Source organism: Rhincodon typus, chromosome 25, assembly GCF_021869965.1.
Source record: "Rhincodon typus isolate 14 chromosome 25, sRhiTyp1.1, whole genome shotgun sequence".
Taxonomy (NCBI): domain Eukaryota; kingdom Metazoa; phylum Chordata; class Chondrichthyes; order Orectolobiformes; family Rhincodontidae; genus Rhincodon; species Rhincodon typus.
Window position 1 is genome coordinate 44,204,060 of NC_063356.1, and position 27,584 is coordinate 44,231,643.

General features: G+C 41.8%; 1 protein-coding gene across 4 annotated transcripts in view; it reads left to right on the plus strand.

Moving 5' to 3' along the window:
- The first annotated feature begins 1,993 nt into the window (after positions 1 to 1,993).
- The window catches only part of ipo9 (importin 9), a 56,428-nt gene continuing 30,837 nt past the window's right edge, over positions 1,994 to 27,584 (plus strand). For 2 of the 4 annotated variants that reach the window (XM_048612206.1, XM_048612207.1), the window contains exons 1-8: positions 1,996 to 2,258; positions 5,604 to 5,665; positions 7,477 to 7,563; positions 17,117 to 17,318; positions 17,436 to 17,524; positions 22,142 to 22,228; positions 26,747 to 26,866; positions 27,413 to 27,513. In XM_048612206.1, coding sequence (XP_048468163.1) covers positions 2,075 to 2,258; positions 5,604 to 5,665; positions 7,477 to 7,563; positions 17,117 to 17,318; positions 17,436 to 17,524; positions 22,142 to 22,228; positions 26,747 to 26,866; positions 27,413 to 27,513 — 932 coding nt within the window. In that variant the 5' untranslated portion in view covers positions 1,996 to 2,074. Of the gene's footprint in view, positions 2,259 to 5,603; positions 5,666 to 7,476; positions 7,564 to 17,116; positions 17,319 to 17,435; positions 17,525 to 22,141; positions 22,229 to 26,746; positions 26,867 to 27,412; positions 27,514 to 27,584 lie in introns of all 4 variants that reach the window. The other 2 variants (XM_048612208.1, XM_048612205.1) reach the window with 2 other exon arrangements.

Genomic DNA, 27,584 nt, shown 5'->3' on the forward strand with positions numbered 1-27,584 from the left:
TCCAGCTCTACACCTTGTTATCTCAGATTCTCCAGCATCTGCAGTTCCTACTATCTCTGCTGGAGAAAATTAGCAGGTCTGGCAGCATCTGTGGAGAGTTAGCAGAGTTAACATTCTGATGAAGGGTCACTAGACCTGAAACGTTAACTCTGCTTTCTCTCTACTGATGCTGAGTTTTTCTGTGTTTTTTCCCCCAGGATTCTAAACCTATATTCTTCTATTGTACCTTCGTACTTCTGTGCATACTTTGATGTGGTACTGGAAGCAATCTAGAGATTATCACTTTTGAGGTCCTGCGTGCTAATTTACTATCTAGCTTCACAAATTCTGAGTTCTGGACCACGTTGTTCTTAATGCCCACGTCAGCCACAATTTTCACCCAGATTACTTGTGACCCCCTCAGCGTTTTTGTGTTCCCATTCTCTCCTGTATACATTTTTAAAATTTTGACCTATTTTTCAAATCAACCTGTTAAGAGATATTATTACACATGAGCAAGCGGTGGATGTGGGTACAATTACAAAGTTTAGAAGACATTTGTATAAGTACATGAACAGGAATGGTTTGGAGGGATATGGGCCAGGAGCAGCAGGTGAGACTAGTTTAGTTTGGGATTACGTTTGGCATGGACTGGTTGGACTGAAGGGTCTGTTTCCGTGTTGTGTGACTCTATGACCTCCGGAGCAAGTGGGACTTGAACCTGGGTCTCCCAGTCCAGGGGGAGGGACACTAGCACTCCCACTCTGACCTGTTGTAGCATCACAAATGGTGACAACGTAAGGGCTTCCAAATTGAATGTCACACGGAATTTTTTTCAGTTTGTTTCTTAGACTCTGCACATTCGTATAAAGAATATTTATTTGGGACTCACACCTGAACCCATAGCTTCCCAATGTTTTCATACCGTGACCCCATTTTTTGAGATATAAGAGGAGAGGACAGTTGTTATGATTCAGTCAGAACTCCAAGGTGCTGTCCACTTGGTGGGAGGGGTTCTTAAAGCCCAAGCCCTCTTTCCAAACCTATCCTTTAACTCTATTGATTGATTTTTTTTATTGTCATGTGTACTGAAATACAGTGAAAAGCTTTGTTTATGAGCGGTACAGACAGATGACAGCAAGCAAAGGATGTACAGATCAAAATGACTTAGAGGCATACGTGTTACATTGCAGGTCACATTATTTGAGCCTAGAGTCTATTCAACAGTCTGATAACGGCCGGAAAGAAGCTGTTCCTGAGCCTGCTAGCGTGTGTGTTCAGACTTCTGTAACTTCTGCCCGACGGGTTGTAGGAGATCATTGCAAGGGTGTAATGGGCCTTTCTGTGGCAGCGAGCCATGTAAATAGAGTCCATGGATGGGAGGTTGGCTTCTGTGATGGTCTGGCCTGTGCACACCACCTTTTGTAGTTTCTTACTGTCCTGAGCAGAATAGTTGTCACACCAGGCCGTTATGCACCTGGACAGTGTGCTTTCAATGGTGCATCTGTAGAAGTTGATGGGGGACCTTATGGACATGCCAAGTTTCCCGAGCCGCCTGAGGAAGAGGAGTTGTTGTGCCTTCTTGACTGTCACATTTACATGGGAAGTGAAGGACAGTTCATTGATTATCATCACTCCGAGGAATTTGATGCTCTTCACACACTCAGCCTCAGTTCCTTTGATGTAGATGGGGGCGTATTCTCCTCCTTTCTTTCTGAAGTCGATGATCAGTTCTTTAGTTTTGCCGACGTTGAGAGACAGATTGTTTTCATTACACCGTATCCCCAAGCCCTCTATCTCCATTCTGTATTTTGGCTCGACGTTGTTAGATATCTGTCCCACTACGATGGTATTGTCAGCGAACTTGTAAGCTGTCTTGTTATAATGTATTTATATTTGAAGTTTTCCCTTTGCCTGTAGTATATAAAGCACACTGTTTGCCGCCGGCTGCATCCTTTCCCCTCACTACTTCACAATTTATTTAGAGCTGACTCCCACGGATTCCTCGCCAGCGCATGCGCTTCAAGCGAGAGAGGGGGGGCATTCCGGAGCCGCATTTGCGCACGCGTGTTAGTCGCTTCCGGTCGGCGGGAAAATGGCGGCGGCGGCAGCGGGAGCGGGGCTCCGCGGCGGAGCGGCTCACGGAAACCCCGGCACCGGGGCCGTGCAACAGGGACTCAAAGAGGCGCTCTTCGAGGCGCTCAGTTCCATTCTGTCCCCCGTGCAGGAGGTACGGGCCGCCGGCGAGGAACAGATCAAAGTCCTGGAGGTGACAGAGGGTGAGTGAGGGGGAGGGGAGACCGGGCAGTAGTGGGGAAGTGACTGGGGAAGGTCCGTGGGTTGGGGAGGTAGCGGGGGGGAGGAGGTTGAGGCGGGAGAGGGAGGTGGGGGATTGGGCAGGGGAAGTGGCTGGAGAGGGGGAGGGTGACGAGGGGTGATGGGGTGGGGTGAATTGGAGGAGAGGCTGACCACTGACCAAAGAGGTGTCAAAAGCAATTGCACACATGCGCTTAGCCCACATGGTGCTTTAGCAACTATTCCTGACCCTTCTTAATCTTCAGGCGTATAAGTGAAGTTTTATAACCTTAATTTAAAGTCTGTAAATGATGACGAAGATAGTAAATCAATAACAGCGTAAGCGGAAAAAATGTCAGTGAAAAAGGTAGCAGCAATAACATTTCACAAAGCAACAAACCAAATATACCAAAGAACTGTGCTCAACTATCTTGTCCAAATGTTGGGCAGTGGGCTATGAAACTGTTCCTCCAGTTAGATCGTGTTTGTGGAGCAAGTGCCTGCATAGACCAACTCAGTTGTAGTCTCAAGCCCCGTGTTGGATCATGGCTTTTTAAAATTTATTTATTCAATTTAAGGTTTTAAATTGTACTCATTAATTAATCGTGAATTGAGAATTTTAATTTTGAGAAACTGCCAGACTGTTAACAATGTTGGCCAGTATAGAGGTGCACAAGAGTGACTGGTGAATTGGGCTTCTTGAGAGGATATGGAAACAGAGTTTTAAATGTTTCTCATGGTGTAGGATTAAATGTGCTGGGTATGCCTTTGTCATTTCCGGGGACTAGGCTGATGCTGTTTTTATTTGCCTTGTCTTTCCCATGGTTTGGTACAACTGAGTGATTTGCTTGGCTATTTCAGGGAATAGTTGAGAGTCAGTCATGTTGCTGTTACTATGTAGTCATGTTTAGGCCAGATTAGTTAAGGACTGCAGATTTCCTTCTGTAAAGAACTTTCATGAGCCAGAGATAGTAGGAACTGCAGATGCTGGAGAATCTGAGATAACAAGGTGCAGAGCTGGATGAACACACATTTCGGGCCCGAAACGTCAGCCTTCCTGCTCCTCTGATGCTGCTTGGCCTGCTGTGTTCATCCAGCTCTGCACCTTGTTATCTCACTTTCATGAGCCAGCTGGGTTTCTAAAGAGGATCTAGTGGATTGATGGCCACCATTACTATGATCAACTTTTTATTCCTGATTTATTTAATTGTGAACTCAAATTCCAAGCACCCGGTTATTGTGGAGAAATTTTAACTCGTATCTCTGAAGAATTAGTCATGGCTTCTAAATTACTCCTCCTGTAACATGCTGTGCTCTGTATAATTGTCTCCAGTGTTGTACAGTGACCGACTCGTACCTGTCCATTCTGCACCTCACTGTTATCCACTGACAGTTGAGTATTTTATGCTGTTGAAGGATTCTTAATTCCGAGTAAACAAGAAATACTCAGTTGAACACTTAGTAAGAACATAGCAACTTTGTTCTGATCTAAATGCTTCCACACAGGTGTTTTCTCACTGATAAGATTGGAGAATTAGAAAGCCATATAGCCCTTCAAGTCTGTTCAGCCATTGGGTAAGGTATAAAAACAGAAATTGCTGGAAAAGCTCAGCAGGTCTGGCAGCATGTATGGAGAGAAATCAGTTAACGTTTCGGGTCGAGTGATCTTTCCTCAGAGTTCTGATTTCTCTCCACAGATGCTGCCAGACCTGATGAGCATTTCCAGCAATTTCTGTTTTTGTTTCTGATTTACAGCATTTGCAGTTCTTTCGCATTTAATTCAGTAAGGTATGGCTGATACTATAGCTCAGCTCTCTTCTGTCATTTTTCTTAACATCTACCCTTTAAAGCCTTGTTGGAATCTTTCATGTTTCAGTGAAATCATCTCTTACTCTTCTCAACTTGACTGAATATAGGGCTATTCCACTTGATCTTTCCTATTGGGTCAATACTGCCATGCAACAAATTTATCTGCGTGATGTTAATATGTGGGTGTGTTAGGAAAATCTCTCCTGAAAATCCTGAAGTTGCCTTGGGAACCCCCCTCAAAGAGGTGATCACCAAGAGTAGTCACTCCTGTCAGTTGGCAGGAAGTAATAGATGAGGAACTGCTCCTCCAATCATGGGTCCACTGCTGAAGCTGTCAGCAACAAAAATGGGAGAGAAACAACCTGTAGTTGGAGGAGCAGCGAGCAAAGTTAATAAATGTTGACAGTGTGGGAATTGTGAAGACAGAGAGTCAAGAGTACAGAGGCTGTGCTGAGATCAGGGAGTGAGTGCTGGAGAAAGCAAATTAGGCAAGAGAGTGAGGCTGCAAAGTGTCTGGGGATGTGAGCATCCGAAAGGAGATGGGTGCTATGTATGAGAGGGCTAGGGTGGGAAGATGAATGCCTTACTGGGGATGGAGGGAGAGCCAGTAGAGAGATGAGTCTCAAAAGGGCGGTGAGGTATTCAGGTGGGCTGCAAGGGAGACAGTCCTGATGAATTGGGGGTGAGCGGGAATGGGGTGGATGCACGGGGTCTGGGGAAGATTTTAAGGTGCTCATTAACACTGCTTTAATAGTGAATTCTGATGACTAAAATGCAGCAAATTACTCTGTAGTTCCCCTTTATTCACTTCCTTCATTCTTAAGTAACAGTATTATATATTCTAGCTTCCAATCTACTGCAATTGTGGGATCTCTTGTTGGGAGATCACTGTTGCTGTCTCTTTATCCATCTTTTTGCAGTGCTAGAATGTAGGCTTTCAGAATCAGGAGATTTGTTGACCACCACATTTTTACATAACTCATAATTATGTTTCTCACTTGCATGAGATGCTTGGTTTCCGACTAATTTTGGTATTAGTTTTGTTCTCTCAATTGTGAGGACATGCACACAGTCAATAAAATCTTTGTAAAATTCTTATTTTCCATTATAATTTATCCTATCATAGGCTCCTAGGGACCTACATTTACTTTCACTATTCTACCCTGTACAATTCTATAATCTTTGACTAATTTCCTTTCATATTCCAGTCACAATCTATTTTGTTTTTTGTTGTCTGATGGTATCTAGAATTTAACCGATGTTTAGACCTGCTAAAACAAAAATAGAAATTTCTGGAGCAACTCAGAAGGTCTGGCAGCATCTGTGGAGACAAAGCAGAGTTGACGTTTCAGGTCTAATAACCCTCCTTCAGAATTTAGAATGACTAAACTTGACAAAGGTGTAAATTTCCTTTAACCTGATATTATCCTTAATTGCTAATTAGCCATGGATTGAATAAACTGTCTTCTCCTTTAGTCTTTGTATTTCTCAATGGGCTGTGTTGATATAATCTGTTTCAGAGTTCGGTGTTCACCTGGCTGAGCTGACAGTGGATCCACAAGGTATTCTAGCTATTCGGCAGGTAGGTGCAAAATGTCACTATAACATTGGTATGGAGCAGGACAAGGGAATTTGAGCTTCAAGTTTGAAGTTTTTGATGACTGTATTTTAACATTGTTGCAATAAAACCTGTATAAACCAACACTCCCAAAGTGGACATTCAAAAATCTTGCACGCAATTATGGAGACTCCCTCTCCAGATGAGATTTGTTTTGGAATATATAAGATGCACTCTGAAATCATGGATAAGCTTAAAACAAATAACAGCCTTTGCAGCACCAAGCTTTTTTTAAACATTTCAAAACCGTGCTCTCACAGGATGTGGGTGGTGTTAGTTAGTCCAGTATTTATTACCTTTCCCTTGATAGGTAATGTTTGACCTTGAGCTGGTGGTGAGGAGCTGCCTTAAAGCGTTGTTAACCATGTGGTGTGGGTCTACTGAAAATGCTGTTCGGGAAGGAGTTCCAGGATTTTGACCTGGCGGCAATGAAGGAACAGTGATTATATTTACAAATCAGAAGAGGGCAGGCATTTGCTGGCTTTGTCCTTCTGGGTGGTAGAGTTTGCAGGTGGGAAAGTGCTCTGGAGGAAGCTTTGGCGCCAGTCAACTTAAAACATGTGGCAAACAAACTAGTGCCAAGTGACAGAGGATTTTGTGAATAAAATTGCTTTAGTGGAATGGAGAGTTCTTTATCTAGGATCCATAGCGACAGACAAACAGCTCTTTTCCAGGGTCAAAATCTTTCATAGATCTTCCCCAGGGTTAAAGATTTCTTTGCTGCTGTTAATTCTGACCAAAGACACCTCTATTCATGCAACAATGGTTTTAAACATGAAACCTGGGAAGAAATGGTTTAAGTGTCTTTAATGTCCATGTTTCACTGTATGGAGCTGAAGTTCCAATGTGAGGATTGGATCCAACTCTCACAAGCAATGTCGTAGAATCCCTACAGTGCAGAAAGAGGCCATTTAGCCCATCAGGTGTGCAATCAGGTGAGCATTCCATCCAGACTCAGCACCCCCTACCCCCAATCACATCCCCATAAACCTGCATTTTCCATAGTTAATCCACCTAACCCGTTCATCCCTGAACACTATAGGGCAATTTGGCAAGGCCAGTCCACCTAACTTACGGGGATAACGTGCAAACTCCACACAGACAGTCGCCCAAGGCTGGAATCGTACCCAGGTCCCTGATGCTGTGAGGCAAAGTGCTAACCACTGAGCCAATGTGGTGCCCCTATATGGGAAATTGTACTCAATTAAGCAACTAGAAATGGGCATCCTTCAGTCAAAAATGTGTTTTCTGTCATGTCAGTGTGAAAATTCCAGTAATGTCCTGTTGAGTTGGGCAGAAAGGCAAAGTAAACCAGAAGCATCTCTCCCTCTCTTACTCCTCCTAAGTTAGACCTAACTATTTTGAGGTTTTTCAGGTTGCCAAGTTATTTTTAGTTTTGTGTGATAAGTGACATGAAATGAAATTCAGAGCAAACTGTTTGTGTGTTAGATGTGAAATAAAATAGTTTAACTTGCTGTCAAAGAGGTGTCGATCAGGTTTTTCTTCCACATCTTGGAAAACAATAACATGAAGACATGTGATTAGGCGCACTGTTAATTATCATGATCCTGAAATTTGCTATGAAAATGCCATTCTGCATTGGACAGTAAAAGTAATCTTTATGATCATAAGCATGGGCCTACTTTTGGGATACTGCACAGCGGCTAATAGATTATTGAGCTCATAACCAAATATAAGTATTAGTCTGGATGATATTATGTTATCAAGGAAATGTATATGGTAAAAAATTTTAACTAAACACTTTTTGTCCACAGCTGGCATCTGTAATACTCAAGCAGTACGTGGAGAATCATTGGTGTAATCAATCTGAGAAATTCCATCCACCAGAGACTACTGAGAGGGTAAGAATGGCACGAGAATGAGTATCATAGAAATCAATTAGTTTTGGTGATGATTGGCTGGCACCGGTATGAAACATAAGACCAAGGTGCATAAAAGGCTGAGGCAGCCAAGTAGCACTGGATTAAAAAATAATTGAATATCTCAGTGTGAGTAATCAGCTGTAGTGACTTCAAACCAACACAAGATGAGTTTAGTGCATGTGTATGTCTACATAGAGTTATGATTCTGATGGAAGTCCATAACCTGAAAAGAATGGAATCCCCAAACAGTGCTAACAAAAAGAGTTGAGAGATGAGATTTCACTTGTTAAAACATTTACTGTAACAGATCAACCCAAAACCAATAACTTTTAGAATGTATTAGCAAAAAATGGTATTTCAGTATAAAATTAAGCATTTCACTTTGAGAAACAAAGGTAAGTGTTATGAAAGTACAAGCATTTCCCCCATTCTGTATGTAATGTTGATCTCAACTATTCAGTCCCACATACCAGGTGGAGATTCAATTCTTTTGCTCAGACTGGTCTTCTAAACCTGATTTTCATAGGCCCCAAAAAGGCATCCTCTACCAGACTTTCCAGTTATACCCCCATTCCAGTGTGCCTGTTTGTTGTATTTTAACTTAAAAGGATAGCTCATAAATGCAAGCTTTGCCACATACTATATAGGATACACATCTTATCAAAAAAGCAAGCAGTTGGGCAAAGGGAGCAGGGCTGCCTTGTTAGTAAGAAATGAAATTACGTTGATAGTTAGAATTGATGCAGAGTCAGAAGGCATAGAAACTGTGTGGCTAGAATTGAAGAACGCCAAAGGAAAAAAGTCAATGATAGGAATTGTGTGTAGGCCTCCTAGGTAGTCAGGATGTGGGGCAGAAAATAAATCAGGAGATAGAATAATAATGGGGACTCAGAATGGAGGTGGTCTGGGAAATCTAGTTGGTAGCAGATCCCAAGAAAAGGACCTGTCTACAAGATGGTTTTTGGAGCAGTTTATGATAGACCTCACTAGGGAACAAGTAATTCTGGATTTGTGATGTATAATGAGGCAGTCTTGATTAGCTTCACCCTGCAGTTTGAGAGGGAGAAGCTGGAATCAGATGTAAGTGTATTACAATTGAGTAAAGGTACTACAAAGGCATGAGGGAGAAGCTTGCCAGAGTTTATTTGGAAATGGAGCCGAGCAGGAAAACAGTGGAGCAGCAATGGCAGGATATTCTGTAGGCAATTGGGGATGCATCAGAAATTCATCCCAAGGAAGAAGTAGCATACAAAGGGGGGAATGAGGCAACCACGACTGACGGGGACGTCAGGGACAGCATAAAACCAAAACAAAAAGCGTACAATGTGGTGCATCGTAGAACCCCCACAGTGCAGAAAGAAGTCATTTGGCTCATCAAGTCCTGCAGTGACCTTCTAAAGAGCATTCCACCCAGGCTCCTACTACGTCCCTGTAACCCTGCATTTACCATGCTGATCAACCTAGCCTGGATATCCCTGGACACTACTGGACAATTTAGCACGGTCAGTCCACTTAACCTGCACATCTTTGGACTGAGGAAACCCATGCAGACATGAGGAGAACGTGCAGACTCCATACAGACAGTCATCCAAGGCTGGCGCTGAGAGGCAGCAATGCTTACTACTGAGCCACCGTGTCGCCTGAGAATTTGTGTGGCCCAAGCCACTGCCGTGAAGATGAATGGGAAGCCTTTAAAACCAGTTTCTAAACTGGTTAGAAAAAGATAACTTAAAAAGCAATAAGTGGGGAGAAGAGGAAATGTATCTAGTAATGTAAAAGTAAATTGTCTTACCTTTTAGATATCATAAAACTTCTTGCAAAGGCAAGAATGGACATTGTACTTCTAGAACGTGAGGCTGGAGAAGGAGTAATAGGGAACCAAGAAGTGGTGGAGGAACTGAATAGGTACTTTGTATCAGTTTTCACAGTGGAAGACACCAGCAGCGTACCAAAGCTTTGAGAATCAGGGCGCAGTGTAGTGCCATCACCAAGATGGTGATGGGGAAGCTGAAAGGTCTGAATGTCGACATTGCTTGGACTGGATAGACTACAGCCCAAAATTCTGAAGAAGAAAGCTGAGGAGATTGTAGAGGCATTGGTGATGATTTTTCAGGAAACATTGGAGTCAGGAGGGGTGCCAGAGGTCTGGAAAATAGCTAACATAACACCCCATTTAAGAAAGGAAGGAGGCAGTAGACAAGAAACTACAGGCCAGTTGGCCTGACATTGGTCTTTGGGAACGTTTTAATGTCTGTTGTTAAGAATGTGATTGTGGGGTACTTGGAAGTGGAAGGTAAAATAGGCAGAGTTAGCACGGCTTGGTCAAGGGAAGGTCATGTCTGACAAATCTGTTAGAATTCTTTGAGGAGGTAATGAGCAAGGTAGACAAAGAAGAGTCATTGGACGTGTTCTGCTTGAATTTCCAAAAAGCCTCTGACAATGTCCCACACTAAATTAGGCTGCTAAATTAGTTAAGACCCCATGCTGTTAGGGGCAAGGTTCTGGCATGGATAGAAGATTGTTGACTGGTAGAAGGCAGAGTGTGGAGATAAAGGCGCCGTTTTTCAGGCTGGCCGCTGGTGACTAGTGGAGTTCCGCAGAGGTAAATGTTGGGACCACAACTATTCACATTACACATTAATGATCTGGATAAAGGAACCAAGAGCATTTTTGGTAAGTTTGCAGATGACACAATGTTAGGTGGAGGCAGAGGTAATGTTGTGGAAGTGGGGAGGCTGCAGAACGACTTGGACAGGCTAGGAGAATGGGCAGAGAAATTTCAGATGGAATACAATGTGGAAAAGTGAGAGGTTATACACTTTGGTAGGAAGAATAGAGGAGAAGACTATTTTCTAAACTGAGAAAGAATTTGGAAATCTGGAGCACGAAGGGATTTGGGAGTCCTAGTTCAGAATTCTGTTAAGGCTAACATGCAAATTCAGTTGGCACATTGGAAGGCAAATGTAGTGTTAGCATTCATTCAAGAGGGTTAGCATACAAGAGCAACAATGTACTGCTGATGCTGTATGAGGCTTTGGCCAGACTGCATTTTGAATATTGTGAGCAGTTTTGGGGGCCCTGTATCTAACAGAGGATGTGCTAGCATTGGAGGGAATCCAGAGAAGGTCTTGACATGTGAGGAATGGTTGAAGACTCTGGGTGTGTACTTGTTAGAGTTTAGAAGGATTATGGGGGGCCTGAATACTGAGGGGCCTTGAAAGAGTGGATGTGGAGAAGATGTTTCCACTAGGAGAGATTATGATCCGAGGGCATGGCCTCAGAGTGAAGGGACAGCCCTTTAGAACTGAGGTAAGAAATTTCTAGAGCAGAAGGATAGTGAATTTGTGGAACTCAATGCTGCAGAGGTCTGTGGCAGCCAAGTCATTGAGTGCATTTAAAACGGGTTCTTAATTAGTAAGGCAATCAAGGGTTGCAGGGAGAATGCAAGAGAATGGGGTTGCGAAACTTATCAGCCAAATGGCAGAGCAGACTTATGGGTCAAATGGTCTAATTCTGCTCCTGCATCTTATGGTTATATGTAATGTTATTCATCTATAGATATGAGTCATGTGAGACAATGATATAGCACATCTGGTGAAAGTTTAAACAGGGAGAAACTGTTCTCATTTGTATAGGGTTGGAGAGTGAGAGGGCACACATTTGAAGCAGTTGGTAAAAGAAGCAAAAGTGGTCAGAGGAAATATGTTTTCATGCAGTGAGTGGTTAACATGTGGAATGCAGTGTCCGAGTGTATGGTGAAGGCAGATTCAGCTGAAGGATTCAGAAGGAAGTGAGACTGTTATTTGAAAAGGAAGGGTGTCCACGGTTATGGGTAGAAGGTGGAGTAAAGGCAGTAGGTAATTGTCCATTCAAGGAGCTGCTGCATACACAAAGCACTGAATGTCCATCTCCTATGCTGAAGAATTCTGAAGTAAGGGAAGATTGGGAACTTAATAACCTGCATTCAGGAATATTCAGGAAAAAGTAAGGAAGGGAGAAAAAGGTGAGGGGTTAGCAGTTTTGATCAAAGAAACCTAACAGTGGGGGGGAAATGAAAGGACAGAGTTGATGGATGAAAAAGTGAATTCACTTGCTTCACATGGAACAATAGAGGAGCTATTATGAAACTACACTTCATAAGAACATAAGAACAAGGAGCAGGAGTAGGCCATCTGGCCCCTCGAGCCTGTCCCGTCATTTAATAAGATCATGGCTGATCTTTTTGAGACACAACTCCACTTACCTGCCGACTCATCATAGCCCTTAATTCCTTTACTGTTCAAAAATCTATGTAGCCTTGCCTTAAAAACATTCAGCGAGGTAGCTTCAACTGTTTCACTGGGCAGGGAATTCCACAGATTCGGAACCCTTTGGGTGAAGAAGTTCCTCCTGACCTCAGTCGTACATCTGCTTCCCTTTATTTTGAGGCGATGCCCTCTAGTCCTAGTTTCACCTGCTAGTGGAAACAACCTCCCTGCCTCCACCTTATCTATTCCCTTCATAATCTTATATGTCTCTATAAGATCTCCCCTCATTCTTCTGAATTCCAATGAGTATAATCCCAGTCTACTCAGTCTCTCCTCATAATCCAACCCTCTCAACTCTGGAATCAACCAAGTGAATCTCCTCTGCACCCCCTCCAGTGCTAGTATATCTCTTCTCAAGTAAGGAGACCAAAACTGCACGCAGTAGTCCAGGTGTGGCCTCACCAGGACCCTGTACAGCTGCAGCATAGCCTCCCTGTTTTTAAACTCCATCCCTCTAGCAATGGCAGACAAAATTCCATTTGCCTTTTTGAGTACCTGCTGCACCTGCAATCCTACTTTTAGCGATTCATGCACAACGACACCCAAGTCCCTCTGCACAGCAGCGTGCTGCAATTTTTTACTATTTAAAACATAGTCCATTTTGCTGTTATTCCTACCAAAATGGATGACCTCAACTTATCAACATTGTACTCCATCTGCCAGACCTTTGCCCACTCACTTAGACTATCTATATCCCTCTGCAGACTTGCAGTGTCTTCTGCACACTTTACTCTACCACTCACCTTAGTGTCATCTGCAAATTTTGACACACCACACTTAGTCCCCAACTCCAAGTCATCTATGTAAATTGTAAACAATTGCGGTCCCAACACTGATCTCTGAGGCACACCACTAGCCACTGACCGCCAACCAGAAAAACACCCATTTACCCCTACTCTTTGCTTTCTACTGGTCAACCAATCCTCTATCCGTGCCAATACATTACCTGTAATACCATGCAACTTTATCTTATGTAGCAGCCTTTGGTGTGGCACCTTGTCAAATGCCTTCTGGAAATCCAGATACACCACATCCACAGGTTCCCCATTGTCCACCATGCAAGTAATGTCCTCCAAGAATTCCACCAAATTAATTAAACATGACCTACCCTTCATGAACCCATGCTGGGTGTTCCCAATGGGACAATTTATATCCAGATGTCTTGCTATTTCTTCCTTAATGATAGATTCAAGCATTTCCCCACTACCAAAGTTAAGCTAACTGGCCTGTAGTTACCTGCTTTTTGTCTACTTCCTTTTTTAAACAGTGGTGTCACATTGGCTGTTTTCCAATCTGCGGGAACCACCCCAGACTCCAGTGAATTTTGGTAAATAATTACTAGTGCATTTGCGATTTTCCCCATCACCTCTTTTAGTACCCTGGGATGCATTTCATCAGGGCCAGGAGACTTGTCTACCTTTAGCCCCATTAGCTTGCCCAGCACTGCCTCCTTAGTGATAATGATAGTTTCTAGGTCCTCACCTGCTGTAACCTTCTTGCTATTAGTTTTCAGCATGTTATTTGTGTCTTCCGCTGTGAAGACCGACACAAAATAACTGTTTAATGCCTCGGCTATTTCCTCATTCCCAGTTATTAAATTGGCCTTCTCATCGTCTAAAGGACCAATGTTTACCTTCACCACTCTTTTACCATTTACATATTTATAGAAACTTTTGCTGCCTGTTTTTATATTCTGAGCTAGTTTACTGTCATAATGTATCTTACTTTTCTTTATAACTTTTTTTTGTGGCTTTCTGTTGGCCTTTAAAGATTTCCCAGTCTACTAGTTTCCCACTACTCTTTGCTTTTTTGTATGTGTTTTTTTTTCCAATCTGATACTTTCCTTTATTTCCTTAGACATCCATGGCTGGCTCTCTCTTTTCCTACAGTTCTTCCTTATCACTGGAATATACATCTGCTGAGCACTGTGAAAAATCGTTTTGAAAGTCCTCCACTGTTCCTCAATTGACCCACCATAAAGTTTTTGCTCCCATTCTACCTTAGCTAACTCCTTCCTCATTCCTTCATAGTCTCCTTTGTTTAAGCACAGGACATAAGTACTGAATTTAACTTTCTCACGCTCCATCTGTATTTTAAATTCGACCATACTGTGATCGCTCCTTCCGAGAGGATCCCTAACTGTGAGATCATTAATTATTCCTGTCTCATTACACAGGACTAGATCTAGGATAGCTTGCTCCTTCGTAGGTTCCATTACATATTGTTCAAGGAAATTATCGCGGATGCATTCTATGAACCCCTCCTCAAGGCTGCCATGACCGACCTGGTTTGACCAATCGATATGTAGATTAAAATCCCCCATGATAATTGCTGTACCATTTTTACATGCATTAGCTATTTCTATGTTTATTGCCCACCCCACCATGGTGTCATTATTTGGTGGCCTATAGACCACACCTATCAGTGACTTCTTCTCCCTGCTATTCCTAATTTTCACCCAAATGGATTCAACGTTTTGTTCAGTAGAACCTATCTCTCGCTACCGCACTTCGGGTGTCTAATGAGTTTTAGAACCGAAGATTGAAGGAGAGCAAATTTGTAGACAAGTTGCATAAAGCTGTATGAACTATTAAATAGTGATAGTGGTACTTTTTCGATCAGTATGTTTTCAGTCTGGTGAGGCAGGAGGAGTTGCTAGAACTACTCTGAGGAATAAGGTGTGTCAAGTAGAACATGTTTCAGTAGAAGAGCTTTTGAGGATCAATGATTGACACTGATTAGAAATAAAGTTACTGCAGGGGCTGGAAATCTGGTATAATAACAGAAAATGCTGGAGATACTCAGGAATGGCAGTATCGGAGGAGAGAGAGAGAGTTAAAGTTTGTGACAAAGGGCATTGCCCTCAAATGTTAAGATTGTTTATCTCTCCAGTGTTTATGATCTAATGGTTATGGAAAAAAGACCAAAGAAAATGTTAAAACTAAAAGATTGGATTAGAACGAGTTGCAGTGTGTTGAAGTCATCAGAAAAGAGAGCTTTGTGCAATCGTGACACATTTCCAAGAGGAGGATAAATTAAAATATTGGCATTGCAATGAGACATAAAAAGAAGCCTATGTCAGTGAGATATTCATTACACAGTAAAGAATAAAATTGAATAATTAAGAGGCAATTTAAAGAACGGGATAAGAGAGTGAATCAGAGTATGAGAATAGGTTAGTGCCTAATGTCACAGACTAAAGGGAATGTGGTGAATTTAAACTGATCGCTTATCTCTCAAGCCAGAGACAGTTATTTGATTTATTCTTATCTCTCTTTATTTTCACCCACCTGGCTTGAATTCCAATTTTTGAAATAAACCCACAGCAAAAACCTTTAAGAGGAAATCTAAAATAGAATTTACTAACAATACATTCAGAACATGGGGGGGTTGCTCCACTTCTGCATTCATTTACACATACGTTCAGGAAATAAAAGAAAATAAGACTCAAAATGAGGTAGATAATAAGTTCTGGTAAATCCAGAGCGTTTTAAAACTCAGTTCATTTGAGTTATAAATTCCTGGAGGTAAATTCAGTAATTCTTGGTGAGCTGGTGTTCCGTCTAGCAGGCAATGTATAGGCTTCTTTCTAGCTTGGAGTCAGAAATGATGGGTTCAGGGCTGGCTACCAGCTCACCCTGGAATCCTCCTGTCCCTTGAGGCCAACTCGCAACCGACTTAGAAATCCAGAATTGTATTAAGTAATTATACAATCCCTGCAGTGTGGAGAGGGGCCATTCAGCCCATTCAGTCTGTAAGAACCCTCCAAAGAGCATGGGTGAAGCAAAAACTGCGCAATTACTGACCAGTTAGACTAATGTCAGTGACAGTCTGTGACAAAATTAATGCAATGTGGAGAAATGAGCAAATAACTGCAAATCTGCATAGATTAATGTTGATTTTGGGTAAATTGTGGTTGTCTAACTTGATTGAGATCTTCATTGCATTAACAGGCATATGAATGAGAGTAATACAGTTGATGTCGTATAAATTTGGAAATTAACTTTCAAAAAGCATTTGCTAAAGAACTATATAATAAACTTTTAGTTAAATTAAAGCCCCTGGAATTGAAAGAAAGTGGCAGCATAGATGCAAAATTAGTGAATGGAGAAAAATTGAATATGGGGTGCATGGTTGGTTCTGGAGTGGAAAGAAATATCCTGTCGTGTTCTCTGGCATTAGTATCTGTACCATGTTCTTTTTGATACATGTTAATGACCTCACCTTGGATGTATAAGGGAGAATTTCAAGATTTGCGAATAAAGCAAGATTGCAAATGTAGGAGAGAAATAATCTTCTATAGGATGTACGCTGATAAAATGGGTAGACACATGGCAGATTAATTTGAATGTAGAGAAGCAAAGTGATACTTTTTGGTAGGGGAATGAAGGAGGGGGTGCCATATAAGCTAAATATAACTTTTAAGTGGGTGCCAGGACAGAGACCTTGGATATGTATGTACACAGATCTTTGGAACAGCAGAACAAGTTGAGAAACTGCTTTAAAAAGAAATGTGGGGCTTTTGATTTTAATAATTTGATAAAGGCATGGAGTACCTGCAGTAACAAAATAATGCCAAGAATTTGTATTAGGTTTTTAAAATCCCTGTTACAGTATTATGTTACACTGTAGGAATGAAAGAGATCTTAGAAAAAGTGCAGGGAGATTTACTAAAATGGCACAAGGGCTAAGAAACTTGATTGTACAGAAAGTAGAGAAGTTGTTTGCAGTTAACACCCTATTCCTGCTTTCCATCACTTGACTTAATTGCCTTTTACTGAGAGAGTTGTAGGTTTACTCAGCTTTAATTGGGAAGACTGAACTCATTGCCTCAGTTACATTTGCTGTCTTAACCAAATGATTTGCAAGTTAGAGGATAAGGCTTTTTAATTTAAAGTAGCAATGGTTTTGAACAGTGATCCAGAGCTTTTGGGGAGGGGTGGGGGCTAGCGGTGGCTGTGTGTGTGTGTGGTGGTGAGGTCTGGCACTCTCAAGCAAACCAGTACTCTTGAGTGCTGATCCCACCCACTCAAGGTGATAGCTGCTGGTTGCGTGGTTCCTTTCTGACCAAGTATTAATGACCATGACACTGTGGTTCAAATGTGGACCAACTGAGGATGGGCTTTAAATATGGCCTTTCTATAGTTGCCCACCGGCTGAGAATGAATGAGAAAGGCTAGCTGAGGATTACCATCATCTGATCATTTATTGAACTTCTGTTATAGGCAAAGGTGGCCATCAGAGAGCTTTTACCAAACGGTCTGCGAGAGTCGATCAGTAAAGTGCGTTCAAGTGTAGCCTATGCTATATCGGCAATAGCTTACTGGGATTGGCCTGAGGCATGGCCAGAGCTCTTCCAACTATTGATGGAGATGCTGATTAGCGGTGATGTGAATGCAGTGCACGGGGCAATGCGAGTGCTCACAGGTATGATTAATGGGAAGTCTTTTCAGAACCCTCATTGTTTTAAGCAGGCTGCCATAATTCAGGAAGGAGAAACTGGGTCTGTTTTTGCGACCTGATACCTCTTTGTTTCCTCTGCAGAATTCACCCGAGAAGTGACAGACACACAGATGCCACTTGTGGCTCCTGTAATTTTGCCAGAAATGTATAAGATTTTTACAATGGCTGAGGTGAGTGACCAGAGACAGCAGTTGTTCTTTTGGGTTCCCAGAACTATCAAAAATGCCAGGTCAGAGAAACCTTCTTCCAAAACCAGTTGAAGTTCTAATTTCTATATATTAAAGGGTAATTTTTTAAATCCCCCATAGGACGTGGACAATGCTGACTAGGCCAGCATTTGTTGCCCAACCATAACAGCCTTGGAAAGGTGATGAACAGCATTCTTGAACTGCTATTGTCCACGTGTAGATACACCACTGTGCTATTAGGAAGGGCATTCTGGGATTTTGATGCTGCTACATTACCCAGTATTGGGCTACAGGTTGAATGTGGTAAGATATCCCTCGATGTTTAATTTTGCCCAATAACCTGAGTCTGACCGCATCTTTAAAACTTTCTGAACTTCATTGTTTATGGAGAAGAAAAATGGCGACAAATACCCATCAGAAAAGCCAGTATAGCTACTCGGTTAGCTGCAAATCAAATGACATTTAGTTTTCCAGCTGGCAGGTTCAGATGTGCAAGTGAACTGTCACTTAGCCTTCAACCATCCTATTCTGACATGACTCCCTTTTTAAGACAAAAACAGAAATTGCTGGAGGCACTCAACAAGTCTGACAGCATCTGTGGAGAGAAAACCGAGAAAGTGTTTTGAGTCTGGTGACCCTTCATTCAGGATTTTGTGCACTTCAGTTAAATTGGCCCTCGCTCTTCTAATCTCCTGTGGAATAAATGGAGTTTGACTTATGAAGATATATTTGACAACACACTCATTCCAGGCTTCAACTTTGTAAACCTCTGAATTGCATCCAATTCATTTACATTCTTTCCTAAATATGGAGACTAAAACTGCACACAGTATTTGAGATGCGGTCTCATCAATGCCTCGTATAACTGAAGCATAATATCTTTATCTTTCAGTTCCTCTCATACTAAAGGGTAGTAGTTCATTAGATTTCTTGATTTCAAACTCCATATGCATACTGACCTTTTGTGACTCATAGACTAGTATGCCAGAGTCCTCCATACCTCAGAATTCTGCGATTATCCTCTGTTTAAATATTCTTGTGCTTTTTCATTCATTCTTCCTATCAAAGTGAACAGTTTCACATTTTCCACATTATACGCCCTCTGCCAAATTTTTGCCCACTCGCTCAACTGATCTATATTCATCTGTGATATACGCAAAAGCTTTTTCTCACAGCAGGTGGTTCGAGTGCATTGCCTGGAAGTTTGGAAGTAGTTTCAATCAAATCATTCAAGAGGCTATGAGATGATAATTTGAATAGAAACATTGTGTAAGGTAACGAATTGGACAGTTGGTTGCCTTTGAGTCATAATGCTCATTTGGAGAGCTGGTGAGAACACAATGGACCAAATGTACCGTAACAATTTCACAACATACTTCCCTACCAGTTTTGTGTCATCTGCAAATATAGCTACCATGCCTTTGTTCCCCTCATCAAAATAATTGATGCAAATTGTGAAACGCTGATGGCTCAGCACAGACCCCTGCAGGACCGCTCTTATCACATCCCACCAGTTAGACAAAGACCCGTTTATGCATGCTTTTTGCCAACCAACCATCCAGCCGTTTTGCTGTCCTTGCTAACATGCTGCTACATGTATTAGAACTTTTATTTTCGTCAATAACCTTTTGTGTTGCACCTTATCATATGCCTTCTGGAAACCCATATCTACAGGCTCACCTTTATCTACAGCGCATGTACAACTTCAAAGATGTCTCATAAATTAGTAAAACATGATTTTCTTCTTTCACAAACCATGCTGACTTCTTGCTTACCTGGTGTATTGTTAAGTGCCCAGCTATTATCCTTTTAATATAAACACAGAATTCTGAAGAAACTCCGGTTTGGTAGCATCTGTGGAGAGAGAAACCGAGCTAATGTTTCAGATCTGGTACAATATCTCTTCAGCACTGCTTTTGTTGCGAAGTTGATATAGTACTTGTGGTTTGAAAGGCAGGACATTAGAATTTGTTTGTAAAATGATAGCGGGGAAGAGTGCGTGGTCCCCTTAAAAGATTTTTTTAAGGCTTCAAGATTAAAAATAATGTCTGCAGGCAGCAGCAGATGCACCGAGAGTTCTTGAATTGAAACATTCTATCAAAAGGCTATACTGTTAGCAGGCAAAGCAGCATTTTTACCAAGACAACAGGTTTTTGAATTTAGCCAATTAATTTAAATCAGGTCCTGGATACCAAAGCCCAGTTAAATTTAAATCTGATGGTTTTGACAACGTTGGACCAATCTAACTATATGAAATTAATAGGTCATAGAGGGCATTTGAAAATCAAGGTGATGGCAAACTGCCAACTGTTAAGAGAACTGCTCTCAACAGCCATCAGCTCTAAAGAAAGAGAAAATCGCAGAAATCTCTAGAATCTCAGAGTAAGCACCATGTAAATATAGCTACTATGGTACCTCTTAGCTAATATTCCTGACAGAAGAATTTGACAGAGGAACGTGTTTCTGACCGGAGGACAGCGGAGAAGGCAAAGAACATTTTGGAAGACTTATCCTAGCTGTAATTTTGAGAGATTAAGCTTTAATTTTGTTTTAACTCATTTGGTTTATGTAAGTGGGATTCGTACCTATTGGAACAGCATACCATTACAATTTTGTTTTATTCAGGAATAGTTTGTCTTAAGGGGGAATTGTTCGGTTTGTTAGTAGTTCTGTTAATTTGTTCACTGTTAGAGTTAGGTAAATAGTTACTTGTTGATTACAAAGTGGATATTAGGGATTTCTTTCACTTAACCTCCCCTCCTTGATTGTAGAGTGACTGTCAGGAGTTCATTTCATTTAAACTCTCCTTTATAACAGATTGGGTGGTCAAGTCTGGGATCTGGCTGGTTCGTGTACGGGATCTGAACAAATTTGGACAGATTTGAGCACATTTGGTGTACGAAAGGTCCCAGTAGATTTAAACAGACATGGGGATTGGTGTCTTAGATCTTTAAATAAAACTTAGGTGAGAAGTGGAAAATCTGTTTAATTTCAGTGACTTGTAGTTGGTTAAATCAAAAGTGGAGGCAATGGCTATTAAAATTGCTAAAGATGTTCTGGGGTTTGAGGATGCTTCCCAAATTTGCCCAGGAAGTTTAGAGAAACAGAGGAAGGATGTACTTTTAGACATGGCAAACAAGCTTTTTTCCTTTCATCGTTAACGGGATGAGGGCGTCGCTGTCTAAGCAGCATTTATTGCCCGTCCCTAATTGCCCAGAGGGCGGTTGAGAGGCAACCGTGTTGCTGTGTATCTGGAGTCACATGTAGGCCAGACCAGGTAAGGATGGCAGTTTCCTTCCCTAAAGGACATTAGTGAATCAGATGGGTTTTTCCGACAATCAACAGTGGATTCACCAGTCGTCATTAGATTCTTAATTCCATATATTTATTGAATTCAGCTTCCCCCATCTGTTGTGGTGGCATTCAAACCTGGGTCCCCAGAATGTTATCTGGGTCTCTGGATTAACAGTCCAGCAATAATACCACTAGGCCATTGCCTCCCCTGAGGGGCAAGAAGAAAACTGAAATTGTAAAGGAGTTAGTCAAGCATTTAGGTATACCAGAGAAACAGGAAAGTGCAGTGGAGTTAGAAAAAAATTAAATTGAAAATTTGACAATTGTAGTTAGAAGACAAAGAAAAGAATGTTTGTATTGAAAAGATGAAGTTGGAACCTGAAGTAAAAAGACTTTAAATGACAGTAGTAAAAGTACAAGATAGAACATTTAAAAGGCATCTGGATGGGTACATGAATAAGAAAGGTAAATGGAAATGGACCAAATGCTGGTAAATGGGACTAGGTCAAATTGGGATATCTGGTTGGCGCAGATGAGTGGATCAAAGGGTCTGTTTCTGTACTGTATGACTCGATCAGTCATCTCACAGTTGATGGCATTGTGATTGTACCTAGTCAAAGACTACTGTTGTTTAAGAAGGTGCTGACCTTCTCGAGCGCAACTAGCGATGGGCAATAAACATGTCGCTGTACATCAGCTTCAGCTCAAGATATTTGCCTTTTTCCTGGATTGTGGCTTTCCCTACCTTTGTCGCTATATTGTGTATTATCTGTTTTAAATGAGAGATTATGATGCAGGATCTTATTGCTCATGTGTGAATACTACCAACAGAGCCACAGCTAACATTACCCTGAGCATCTCCTGCAGTGATGCCCTGATTGACCTTCGACAATCACAGATATCTTTCTTTCCAGTATGCTTCACCTAGTGGAGAGTTTTCCCAATTCCATTTTTACTAGTGCATATTGCATACCCATATCTTACTTAGACTCTAGAGTTCAGCTCTTTTGTACACGTTTAGAGCAAGGCTGTAATCAGGTCAGGAGATGTGTAGTTCTAATGGAACCAGATGAGAAGGATGATCAGAGAAAGACAAGTAATACAGTCACAAACAAATCCAGTTACTAAAACATATATGACTTATTTTGAAAAATAAAATGCTTGGAACAATTAGCGGAAATGAATTATATTATCTGTACAGCAGTGTGCTATCATGAATTCAGACAAAGACTTTCCAACAATTCATCTGTTGTAACTGACACGTGTTTAGAAACTTAAGATGTTAATTACTGTTTGTTTCAATAGGTTTATAGTATTCGAACTAGAGCACGTGCAGTGGAGATCTTCACCACATGTGCCAACCTTATCTGTGCGATTGAGGAGGTTGAGAAGGTAAGTGAAAGGCTTAATGTTGAAATAAAAAGCATTAGGCATGTTGGGCCAATTGCTTTTAAATAACCAACATCCTACCTCAATTGTGAACTCTCTACTCCTCCATCTCTCCTGGAGCTCAACTGTCCTCCAAGTCACCAGGTGAGTCCAATCAATCTGCGGATTCAATTCGTTTTCTTAATCAAGATTGTTACAGGTCCTGTGTCATGGGCTTGTGCTGTTCATTGTCTGAATATATCATGCTGGCAATAATACATATGTATCTGTCCTGTGTATTTATACACATTTATATATATGCATGCGTTTATGATAGATACGTTTTTAAGGTAGTAATAATTTAACGGGCAGTGGTCATCATTTCTACTGTGGAAACTGATATCTGCCCATATGCAGTTAAGCTGTGGAAATGCACTGTTGCTGTCAATAATTTTATGCTGCTGTCTAGACTGTGCTGTTGAAGTACCTACGCAGCTCTGAAAACTACAGTCCATTAGCAACCATTGAACTGATCAGATTTTCTGTTCTAACACTGTTGTTGTGGAAGCTCTTTGAACAAATTACACCTTGTTTAAAAAGGTGTAATTTTATTTAGCCATAATTATGAACTTTAAACAGCCTTCCTGATCGATGACTTTTTCCCAAGTTTGCTATTTTATCTCATACCTTAATCCATATGTAAACCCCAATAATTTACTGAATCTCTAAAATTGAAGAAAAAAAGATTCTGTCTGTTTTACTTTGTGGGTCATTGTCTGAGAGAATACTTCAAACAGGATAAGTACCATTCTATTTGATCCTGATATTTGTTATTGGACACTTGCAATTCCACTTGACTTGTCGTCAAGTTCAGACTGACGTGGGGAAAGCTGAAATCCATACTTCAGACATGGCTTGATCTTGGTGCACCATGTTGAGGACAGCATCAAGCATTGTTGCTTCATTGATATTCACAAAATCAAGCCAGATTGTTATTTATCTGCATTATATGGACGGGATATACATACGCCTGTGCTCTACTGTTCTATGTAACATACATACACACAGCACAGCAAAGGCCCTTTGGCCCACAATGTTGTGCTGAATTTTTACCCTAAACCTAAGGTCTATCGAACCTCCACCCCTACCTTATACTATCATCCATATGCCTATCTAATAGCCGCTTAAATGCCCCTAATGAGGCCGACTCCACTACCCTCTCCGGCAATGCATTCCACACCCCTATCACTCTGAGTAAAGAACCTAACTCTTGACGTCTCCCCTACATCTACCTCCACTCACTTTAAAACTATGCCCCCTTGTAATAGCTACCTCCACCCTAGGAAAAAGTCTCTGGCTGTCCACTCGGTCTATACCTCTGATCATTTTGTATACCTCTATCAAGTCACCTCTCATCCTTCTTCGTTCTAAAGAGAAAAGCCCTAGCTCTCTCAACCTTCCCTCCATTTCAGGCAACATCCTGGTAAATCTCCTCTGCACCTTTTCCAATGCCTCCACGTCTTTCCTGTAATGAGGCGACCAGAACTGGACACAATACTCCAGATGTGGCCGAACCAGGCTTTTGTATAGCTGGAGCATAACTTCACGGGTCTTGAACTCAATCCCTCTATTAATGAAAGCTGACACACCATATATCTTCTTAATAACTCTATCCACCTGGGTGGCAGCTTTCAGGGAAATGTGGACATGAACCCCAAGATCCCTCTGCCCCTCCATACTGCTAAGAATCTTTCCGTTAACCTGTATCCTGCTTTCAAATTTGTCCTTCCAAAATGAATCACCTCACGCTTTTCAGGGTTAAACTCCATCTGCCACTACTCAGCCCAGCTCTGCATCCTATCAATGCCCCTTTGAAACCTAGAACAGCCCTCTGCACTACCCACAATGCGACCCACAATGCGACCCACCTTCGTATCGTCCGCAAACTTATTAACCCACCCTTCCACTCCTACATCCAAATCATTTACAAAAATCACAAATAGAAGAGGACCCAGAACAGATCCTTGTGGTACACCACTCGTAACTGAGCACCATGTTGAATATTTTCCGTCCACCACCACCCTTTGTTTTCTAAGGGTCAGCCAATTCTGAATCCAGTCTGCCACATTTCCCCCTATCCCATGCCTTCTTACTTTCTGCATGAGCCTACCATAGGGAACTTTATCAAACGCCTTACTTGAATCCATGTATACCACATCGACTGCTCTACCTTCATCCATGTGTTTGGTCACCTCTTCAAAGCATTCAATAAGACTTGTGAGGCATGATCTACCCCTCACAAATCCATGCTGACTATCACGAATCAAACTGTGCCTATCCAAGTGATCATAAATCCTGTCTCTCAGAGCCCTTTCCAATAATTTGCCCACCACTGAAGTAAGACTAACTAGCCTGTAATTTCCGGGGTTATCCCTATTCCCTTTTTTGAACAAGGGAATGATGTTTGCCTCTCTCCAATCTTCCGGCACTATACCCGTGGACAGGGAGCATGAAAAGATCATCGCCAAAGGCCCTGCGATCTCTTCCCTCGCTTCCCATAGAATCCTTGGATAAATCCTATCTGGCCCGGGGGACTTATCTATCTTCAAGTTCCTCAAAATTCCTAGTACATCTTTCTTACTGACATCGACCTCCTCTAGCCTACCAGCCTGTTTCACACTGTCCGCCTTTACAACTAGGCCCCTCTCAGTTGTGAATGCTGAAGAAAGGTATTCATTAAGGACCTCTCCTATCTCTTTAGGCTCCGTGCACAAATTCCCTTTACAATCTTTGATCGGCCCTACCCTTTCTCTGGTTATTCTCTTATTCCTCACGTACGTGTAAAAAGCCTTGGAGTTTTCCTTGATCCTATCTGCCAAGGTTTTCTCATGCCCCCTTATAGCTCTCCGAAGCCCTTTCTTCAGCTTCTTATTCCTCTCGAGCCTTTTCCGTTCCTTGTTTCCTAAACATTATATAAGCATCCTTCTTCCTCTTAACCAGTTGTTCGACCTCTCTTGAGAACCAAGGCTCCGTCACTTGACCGCATCTTCCCTGCCTGCTAGGGACAAACATATCGAGCGCACACAGTACGCATTCCTTAAACAATTTCCACATTTCAATTGTGCTCTTCCCTGACAGCATCTGTTCCCATTTTATGTTACCCAGTTCTTGCCTAACAGAATTGTAATTACCCTTCCCCCAATTATAAACCTTACCCTGCTGTATGTACCTATCCTTTTCCATGACTATTGTAAAAGTAAGAGTTATGATTGCTACCGCCAAAATGCTGTCCTACCCACAGGTCTAACACTTGGCCCGGTTCATTGCCAAGCACCAAATGCAAAGTGGCCTCTCCTCATGTTGGTCTATCTACATACTATGTCAGGAATCCTTCCTGAATGCACTGTTCAAAATCCGCTCCATCTAAACTATTAGAACTAAAAAGTTTCCAATCAATATTTGGAAAGTTGAAGTCACCCATTACTACAACCCTCTGACTTCTACACCTTTCCAGTGTCTACCTCCCAATCTGCTCCTCCACTTCTCTGCAACTATTAGGGGGTCTGTAAAAAAAAAAAAAACCCCAACAAAGTGACTGCTCCTTTCTTGTTCCTGACCTCAACCCAAACTGACTTTGTAGACATATCATTATCGAACTGCCTTTCGGGAGCTGCTATATTAGCCCTGACTCGCAATGCCACTCAGCCGCCTCTTTTACCACCCTCCCTATTTCTTTTAAAACATCTAAATCCCGGAACTTCCAACAGCCATTCCTGTCCCTGAGTTACCCAAGTTTCTGTAATGGCCACAGCATTGTAGTTCCAAGTACTGACCCATGCTCTAAGTTCATCCGCCTTATTTCTGATACTTCTAACATTGAAGTATACACACCTCAAACCATCCCTGTGTCCACAATTACGCTCCATCGACTGCATTTCTTTATTAACAACCTCACTCCCTGTTGTGTCTGTTGGAAGGCTGAATACCTCATCCTCTGAATTACAAATCCGGTTGGTGGCATTCATTGCCCAACTATATTATTGTGTGATAGGTATGTATGTGAATGATATATCTATGCCGATATTTGGCTGTACCAATAATAGGAGTGTGATAGATATATAAACTTGAGAGTTATATGTATGAAATATACATTTGTGATGTTCTGGTGCAATAGCATCTGTCCATAATTGCAAATGCATATACATACATGCATGTGTGACTTACAAACAGGTGTTATGTTTGAGTACATTTGCAAACACAAGCATGAGTTGTATAAGCATCTAGTATCCATGGGCTGTATGTGCATTGGAGAGCATATATGCTCCATATGTATCCCCCTTGCCTGCTGGCCAATGGAAGTGCACTGTGAATGTTGCCTGGAGGGATATGCTGACCGTATGAGTTATATCTGAAGCAAAAACCAAAATTGCTGGAAAATCTCAGTAGGTCCTGCAACATCTGTGGACAGAAATCAGAGTTAACATTTCGGATCTAGACACCCTTCAGAATTGTATCTGAAGGCTATTTCTGTACATCCTTCAGGGTGCGGCTAAGGCATTGATCTTTCCTGTGGTGCAACAGTTCACAGAGGCGTTTGTACAAGCCTTGCAGATGCCTGATGGCCCAAGCTCAGATAGTGGGCTGAAGATGGAAGTTCTGAAGGTGAGTACTGTGGGCAATGAGGCAGCACATGAAATTTGAGCTGGCAGTTTGGGCCCTTAAAACCAACTAATCTTCAGTTTTAGTCATGGAAGTGGAAGTATTGAGTCATTTATGCTCTTTTTGAGGAGCAGTGCACAATTCAAGTGCTGAAGCGAGCACTGGCACCTGCAAATCCACAGATGATAGTTGTTCTGAGTGACAGTCACCTACTCTCAGCCTCCCTGAGAGACTGACTTCTCCTCCCAATTCTGTTATAGACGGTGGCTGTCTCGATCCCGGATCTCAATTCTCCTATTACAACAGCGACATCTGCACCTGCAGTTTGTGTGTATATAAAAATGTGGTAGCCTCTAAGCCTTGCTTTTGTTTTTCTTTGTGTTACAAAAGTAGTCCTGGTTTGTACTTCTAATTCTACTGTTACAGACAGAGACAACTTTACTTTGCTTCTGATTGTGGCTGTATTGCAGATAGTGATGACCCTGTTTTGAATCTCTGTGTTAACACACTATTGATCCTAACTCCCATCTTTAATTCTTTCTCTTGCAGGCAGTTACAGCACTGGTGAAGAATTTTCCAAAGCACATGGTTTCGTCTATGCAGCAGATTTTGCCAATTGTGTGGAGTACACTAACTGAGAGTGCAACAGTATATCCTTCGCATTGCTCAACTACCTGACTCCTGAGTTATGTGTCAGCAATGTGGGAATAAGAAATGCTTG